This window comes from Echinococcus granulosus, assembly GCF_000524195.1.
Source record: "Echinococcus granulosus chromosome Unknown EG_S00185, whole genome shotgun sequence".
Lineage (NCBI taxonomy): Eukaryota > Metazoa > Platyhelminthes > Cestoda > Cyclophyllidea > Taeniidae > Echinococcus > Echinococcus granulosus.
The window spans coordinates 47874-56008 of NW_020170565.1; the positions used below are offsets into that span (position 1 = coordinate 47874).

An 8135-nucleotide genomic window follows, 5' to 3' on the forward strand; every position below is an offset into this window, starting at 1 on the left:
ACAGCTGCTACAATCTGCTAGATTTGGTGAAGGCGGTGCTCTATCTCATCGACCACCCCGCCTTTGACTCGCCCAACAACGACTTCGGTACAGTCGATGATCCTGCACAACTGCCCACGATGACAACGCGTGTGCTGGCTGGTCTGCCAGTCAAGGGACGCCGCTTCCCGCCAAACACCGCGTGGGTCAAGTGGGCTCGTGAAAACGGTTGTCTGCCCACTGAAGAAGAGCAGTTGGAGGAGGCTGAGGACGCGGTGGGGAAAAGAGACGAATTGGACCAGAAAGGCCATGAGGCAATTGATGGTTCTGACAATACTACTGACTCAGAAAATAGGGTTGGTCCAGATCTTAACAATGCCATGGAAATTTGTAGGACAAAGTGTTTAGAATTTGTAAGAAAATATTATTTTACTGCTTTAGTTGCCCATCTTGGAGACAATTTATGCACCCTCAGACGCCACATCTGATACCGTGCCATCCTTTGCAAAAATTCGCTGCTTGTTTGATCCTGAACAGGAAAGCATTTTTCGGGGTTCCTATCTAGGATGCTGGACACCGTTTGAAGTTGAATCACAGCGGGTTCTTATTTGGCATCCCAGCAATGACCACAGCAGAGATAGTTACACTCTGTTCTACTTTTTTGAATTTCTGGGAACTGATCATCATCGCAATGAATTGGGGGAACATTACAACACTCTCTTTATTGGCAATGTCTTGCGTGAGTATCAGTCTCACCCAGAATCGCGACAAACATCCAGTAATTGTCCCTGGTACGCTGCATCCGAGTATTCTGGAAATTCTTACCAATCCCATAGTAGCTACGGTTCTTATCTGGACCTTGGCAATATGTTCAAAATTGACGAATCAGTTAAACGGACGTTGACTGCGGACTTTTGTCCTTGGTCAGCGCAGGATGGTAGAGGAATAAATGCTCTGTTCAGTAGTTTGTACTTTGAGAGCGTACGACATAGAGGGAGCATCACATGCTTTTTGGATGGAGACAGTGACGATAACAGTGGAAGTCAAGGTATTGGGCATCTCTTTGACTCCGGCTATTTGGATCACGAAGATGTTGTCGAGGTAACCACTGAATTATCTGACGTCATGCTGCCACAGTCAGATGCTCGAAGTGAAATCTCCGATCATGTGGGTCAAATGAATTTGGAATGCGAAGTCACACCCACAGAAGAACAAGACACTAATGCCATTGAGCCTGGTAAGAAGTGCAAAGAACCATCTTCATCTGTCTCATCTTCAAATTACAAGGACGTGTGTGTACCCTACCCCCTAATAACAGACTGTTTGGAATGTCGATCCGAATACAATTACTTAAGAAAATCTATTAATGGTGGTCTGGCTCCAGTGTGGAGGTGGTTTTTTCGCAGTACGCGATGGTCCATTCGGTTTGCTCCGCAGCAGATTGTAGACCTCTCAATGACAGGTATCCGAATTCCACCATGGCGAGCCAGTTTGGGTCGAATGATGTCGGATATTTGTCACTTTTGCGCCAAGAATCATGGCATGAAGAATCTCGTTCTCCTCGACCCCATGGTAAGCCCACTGATGACAGTAAATCTACCCTACTCTCTGTTCATTATCTTGGCATTTTAATGATCAGGACAGGATCTGTCGATTACATGGAATCAATTTAACACTGATTCATACTCGTTGGTTTAAATGGGCGTTACTTTGAGAGTTTGGGGCAAACCAAGTATCTTTTTGATCTCGCTACTGAGTGTAGTGCATTGTTCAGTTGACTGCAAACAAGACTGAGTGGCATGAACTTGTGAAGTGCAGTTCAACTAGGCTGTGATGTAGGCAGTTTGCTTCTTATGTATTTGTATAGGCACTCTCGCCACTTTCGCCTCTGCTCAATCTGATGCGGTACCGTGAGTTACCCAGTCCTCGGCTCACTGGTGTTCTCTGGATGACGCCGCTCAACGCTCTCTCGCCCTTTTACCGCGTGCCCAGTCCCGTCGAGGAAGAGCTGCAGGAGAGTGAGCTCGATGGATGCGAAGGAAGAGACGGTGCCTACCCCACACCATCTGTCTACGATTCCTTGCCGTCACAACCCTGGCAATCAACTGGGTGGCATGGTTGTCACGAGTGGAGAGCTACGCGGCCCTCGGTATGTCGCGATTTCATCCGGCACTCATCAGTGCCCCCGTGGCCGCGTGCTTGCTGCAGCCTTTCAGCCTAGGCTGCGGTCAGGCTCCTCTCGTGGACCTCTGGCCATTGTGGTTGCTTCGCCGCCTTCTCACCCTCTCTCTCAGACTGTCCTACCTGCCATTCGCCCACGGCCACGGCAGTCATAACCATCTGCGATATCTCTTCCCCTTCTCCGACCTCGACGAGATTTAAAGCTGCACCTCCTTCTGCCTTATCGCACCTCACCTTTTTCTCTTGTCGGTAAATCAGTTTTTATCTGTGTTGATTTCACAGTGTTTGGCTGTATGTTTCTTCATGGGGTGATAACGCGCTCTATTTTGCATTTTTGACAGTAATTTTGTTATGCTACTCGAAAGTTGTATAAGTATGGGCCTTGATTTGCTTTGCTGCTTCAGAGTGGGTTTGGGAGTATCTAAGGAAGTGGTTAACATCATTTTAGCTGCAACTAGAAGAGTTTAGTAATGCCAGGTTGTGCCTAATGCTTTTTTGTCAAAGTGGCTTCCTTTACATTTGCTCACCCCTTAGGATATTGCGGCATTTGTTGTGGTAACAAGTATTTTCAATTCACCAACTGGTACCCGTTGTAAGTTATATCGTATGATTTCATCAAATTTGTCTCGTTTTGTTTAATACATTCGGCATTAATGAGTTTTCTCAATAAAAGTAGTCTGTAAAGGAAGGTTTTTACCTAAGGTATGAAGCAAACCATCTATGATGTGACTTGTCATAACATTTATGGTATCCCTGTTAATTGCTCTACCCCTCATAAGAAACGCACCAACATGTGGCCTGACTGGTGGAAAATTGGGACATTTCAACATACATTTCCCAATTGTTCTAACATTGATCGGAGGGCTGAGTGGGGTGATAATCAAAGAGGTCAATCAGTCGCTTGACCTGCGTTAGAAGCTGTTTTTATGCTCTGTGATAGTGGGGGTGTCACACTAGACAATGCCACGTCGGCTTCGCCACAGTGATGTCCACATCACGATAACTCACCCATCAAAGTACGTTATCGTTCAGTAAAGGTTATTCCGGTAAGTTGACCTTATGAGATGCCGTTGGTTTACAGTTTGAGCGCACAACTCAGGTCACTGCTGGGACTTGTGATGAAAATAAACAGCACAGCTGCCACAGTAGAGATATTCACTGGTTCCTCTTTGAATTCTTCTTAATAGGAGCAAATTCTATTTTCCAACGCCTGACGTAAGCACATTGCCTTCTTGTGGTAAACAGTCGACAGCAGTAATCATTAGTTTTATGAATGAAGATATTGGCTATCAAGTCTATACAAGGCGTTTTCAATTTTCTTTGAGCAAAACCAGCAGTGCTTTCTGGCATAACCAATAATGCTTTCAAGCTCTGACTCTGCTGAAGACTGTCAGAAACTGGATTGTATGATGCAATTTCAAAAAGAAGCAGTGTCGAAATGAAGGTATTATTTTGCTAATTTTATCAACACTTTCGCAAAAATGAGGCAGATTTCATCGGCACTTACACAAAAGTGAATAACTCAACATCAATTTTGCAATTTTTCCCTAAGTGTTTGACGGTCTCCAGAATAAGGCCACAACATTACACTGAAGTCTGAACGAGTCATATGGACTAGAAATTTGAAAACAGACCAAAAACCCTCCCTCTGAAAGCTTTCGTGCAATGATGAATTTTCGATGCCTACTAGCAGGTTTGTGACGCTAAGTTGCATTTTCGCAGTTAGTTATGAACACACAATTATTTTCCCTGTCCTCCAATTGCACTCATGACTAAAAAGCAATCGACGATCAAGTTGTATATTTCTAATAAAGTTAAATGAAAGGAAATATTTCCAAATGGAACCTGTCCTCCCACTTAGCATTTACTAGCGAACACTTAGATGGTTAAATGAATAAAACAAGCAATTTTGTCCAGGAAAGGGATGCGATGGTTAGTCAATCCCGAATAAACTACTCAAATAAAACGATGAGCTTGAAAAATCTTTCCATTTCTTTCGTGTCAACTTTGTCCCTCTTCAAAGTCCGAGAATTTCTCTCACAAATGTCGTCTCTACACGATAAAAGCATGTTCAGGATGCAAGTGCTTCTGCAGAAATTTGTTTTACTTGAAGGGCAAAAGTGTAGAAGAAAAATCATCTATCCAGATAAATATCAAGTTCAATTTTCGCTCACTGAAGCATTAAGGCATTGTAATGTATTTTATGCAAAGAAATTTATGCCATTAAATGACATGTAGGATGAGTATGAGGGTTCGAGTGTCAGTGATGGGAGTGCACCGAGACTGAAACCATAATTACGCATAGATTCATAAAACAAGCTAATATGTCATATAGCTTGCACTGCATTCACCACTAATTTTCTGTTAACGAAATTAGAATACCTTTGTTTGGAAGTATTATTAAAATTGTTTGTTTTTTTATTGGAAGGAGATCTAACGTTTAAGCTGCAGTTTACAGCTCTACTGATCGTGGTGACCTCATCGCCTTGGAGTTTGTCGCCCCCACTTCCATTTCGGGTGTCGTTGCTGACCCCGCAAATGTAATGCCCACAAGGCAAATTAAAGACGTCAAATAACTTTGATTAAAAATACCCACTTGAAAAACCAGCAAAACCACAATAAATGCGACTTGAAAGGCCCAAATTTTAATAAATATGAGGGCACAGGTTAGATTTATCGCGTATTTCATCACATACTCATATTATGCTACTTTATCTCTGCAAATTTTAGACCATACTGATGGAGTGTGGAACCAGCAACGCCCGAAAGTGCAAGTCACTCACCGTAGTCTATTTGAGCTAGTTCCAGTTAGATTTACTGGAAGATTTACAAACAAAACTGCCCTGCAGTACCGAAGCCTAATTAAGCTACCATCTTTAGTTTTAGTGAATTTCAGAGTTCCCATCATACAGTCAATACTATTCATTATATAAAGACATTACTTTCATACAATTTTGATGTAGCGTAATTTTATAATCTGCCGTCAACTTGACACTGGGTTCAGGTTCCAGATAGTAAATATTCACTACTAAATGCTAAAGGCACTTAAAAATAAGCATATAGCCAAATTTTCTAGCGACTTATATTGGGATTAAAACTTCTGCTATGCACTTATGTCATGCCTACTCTACATTCGTGCGTACAATTATATGTACGTGTTTTCTTTGGGCCGAAAAAAAGGAAGACATTTCGTTTAACATAAAGTTTAGATGTTTGCCGGTGTAAGAGCAAAGCAGGTTGTTAAAGAAATTAAAATAATTCGCAAATATGATCCTCGCATGCCAAATTTTTGCGTCCATGCCTTCACAGTATCTTATGATAAAATGCGCATTAGTACATGATTGTAGTGGCAGTCAATTAAACACATTCCGGCACGATGTGAAAGTGGCTTGAAGCGTCAAACTATGATGGAGAATCATTCCACCCAAACTGGGAGGACTAATGCTCAGAAGGTCTGCGAAACATCGTGTGCAGTCAGGAGCGATGGACCGCCATAAACTGCCATCAATTGCTAAGCAAGCTTAGGTGACTCGTATTTCCACTACTTACATTGAAATACCACAGGTTTTCCATGCAGTTCATCCCATCAGAAGTGATGATGTGGCTGGCATAAATTGTAACACCTTAACATTTTAATTGTGCATAACCTGCCTTAAAACTGGCAGTCATTTATTAACTGAGATCGACATGTCGACATTTTGCTGCTCAGATTTCACTCACTGTTACCTTGCCTTGTTATGGTCTGCCATGCGTTGCCTTCTTAACCAATTTCTACTAGGCATGGAATTTTCCACAACAGCTCCATCCGAATGGGCCACCAATGTGGAAAACGCAAATGTGATGGAAGGCTTTCCTGGCTGGTTGATCCAGTGCTATCGCACTCTGCCTGGAGAAGGCCATCTATTAGTACACGCAGAGGTGAAATAGCAGCTAGAAAAGTGTTTTATGATGTGGCAAATCAAAAAGTCACTGCATGCTGATTGGCTGGCTGTGACCTTGAAATCGCATTGTCTCATGCATCAACGTACTGCATACCACATCGGTCCTCACATATGTGGTTAGTTTTATTTCCAGTTCTATTGTGTCAAATGGCAGGAACACTTTAAATTCTTATTTTGATTTATTTTGCTTTCCAATGCCGGAATGCCAACGGGCGCCTACTTCAAACCTTACCGTAGATAATGGCATAGATAATCTTAATCCTTGTATTTACTAAAAATGACTCCGTATGTTTCCCTTGCTCTTCTGTGTACATGTGCATTGAAAATGCATTAGTCCCACATACAAGGAGAAACTGCGCATTCTCCTTCTCGTGCCATAAAACTTTAATCTTAGGTTTTCAAAATGGGGCCTGATGCAGAATTTGACAGCTTATTTTGGGCGCCTTTATAATTTGCTTGATCTATGGTACATAATGTCATCATGCATGCCCATTTAGCTTCCAAATACTCGATATTTGTTTAATCAGCAGAATAAAATGCACCTCTGAAACTATATCTGTACCAAGGCTGCGTTTATGATGGATCCATTGTGCAAAATTCATTGGGTCCACATGGCATTGAAGCATCGCCAACATGGTACAATTAAATGTTCACCAAATATTGCGCAGATTACTCTGTTGCGGTTTGTGCAACACATGGGTAATTTGATTTTTATTTATTGCAGATATTTGAGGAATTGTGTCAAGTAACTAGTAATTGTATACTTTTAAATTTGAAGTAGCATGACCATGTTTCCAAAATCCATAAGAGCTTTGTGCTGCTGAACCAGTGAATATGTTGTCACTTCTGCCAACCAGAATCGCCTGTTGCTCGGAGTTATGGTAGCAACGTCTATTAACCATTGGACGGTTCCTCGACAGAGTTATTTTGGTGGATTCTACTGGTTCCATGTCAATGCAATCTATATCACGCAAATGGCTGCTCATTCGATTCACCTACATTCAATTCATTCAACAAATTATTTTGTCTTAACGTTTCAATATAGTTTATTTCTGAACTGTTCAGTGTTGAAAATTCTCGGCTTGGGTGTGGTTCAGCTACCAATCTTCCATTGCATAATTAGATGTGATCGACATGTTTTAGCTTCCATTATTCTGGTGTCGCGTTGCGTTGACAGTATCGTTGAGGATACTGACATGGTAACAGTGGTTTACAAGTGTAGAGTAGGGCCTAAAGAAAACCTGGTCCAATGCAAATGTCTCTTTTCATTGACCTGGCAAGCCTTTCCACATCCAGATTACTTTTCAGCTACCTGACGCACATTTATGAAGGACGTGCAGTAGCTGTAAAGGACAAGTGACGCCTCCAATGACAGCCAGGCATCCATCACCAGAATTGATGGGACGATGGTAAAGTTTTCTCTGCGACCTTGATCCGGCTTCTGCACGCATGCAGACTTCTTGTTGACTGTAAGCTTCTTTGCAGTCTTGGTAATTTTTGTATTCATCTGGAATTTCATCAGAGCATTACACATTTATCTAATAGTTGTTATTTGACTGTCCAAAAAACGCTGTGGTAATGGCAAATGTACCGTTTCTGTCCATGCAATGCAGTAGGTAGAGGTGCTTATACGAAATTCGGCATTTTAATTATCTGCATGAATTAACCACTTTTGCTGTAGGGATCCCCATAGCTGTTACGAAGCTTTGATATGTAGCAGAATAAAATTTCAAACTTCTAAGTATAAAATTGTTGGTTTTTTAAGGATAATAATTCCAAGCCCAACACGCGGCAATGAGGAAAATCCCTGGCCAACTACCACAAGATTCTATCACATGAAAGGGAAAACTGTGCATGGAGGTGTAACACATTCACGCATCCGCAGCCGTAGCAGAATGCTTGCAAACAAAATGTTGGGTTTGCATTAAAGTGGAAATGGATTGTACTAGAAGATGCTTTCGTGACGAGTTGTATGACAGAAACATATTTTCCGCCATGCAGATTACCCAAAAGTTGATCTATTAGTCGAAACAT

At 41.9% G+C, this 8135-nt stretch overlaps 2 protein-coding genes across 2 annotated transcripts in view; one reads left to right on the plus strand and one right to left on the minus strand. All coding sequences in view use genetic code 11, as the record gives it.

The window, feature by feature from the left end:
* EGR_10037 (NEDD8-conjugating enzyme Ubc12) overlaps positions 1-2361 on the plus strand; it is a gene marked incomplete at both ends in the record, with an annotated part of 3314 nt that extends 953 nt beyond the window's left edge. Inside the window, 5 exons of the mRNA XM_024499286.1 lie at positions 5-335; positions 421-770; positions 819-1551; positions 1847-2128; positions 2188-2361. Of these exons, the coding sequence (XP_024346296.1) occupies positions 5-335; positions 421-770; positions 819-1551; positions 1847-2128; positions 2188-2361 (1870 nt within the window). The remainder of the gene's footprint in view (positions 1-4; positions 336-420; positions 771-818; positions 1552-1846; positions 2129-2187) is intronic.
* A 4489-nt stretch (positions 2362-6850) lies between these two features.
* EGR_10038 (hypothetical protein) lies at positions 6851-8135 on the minus strand (the record flags this gene model as incomplete). Its single annotated transcript, XM_024499287.1, has 3 exons — positions 6851-7096; positions 7837-7929; positions 7971-8135. 3 exons carry the CDS (start codon positions 8133-8135, stop codon positions 6851-6853), a joined length of 504 nt encoding a protein of 167 aa, XP_024346297.1.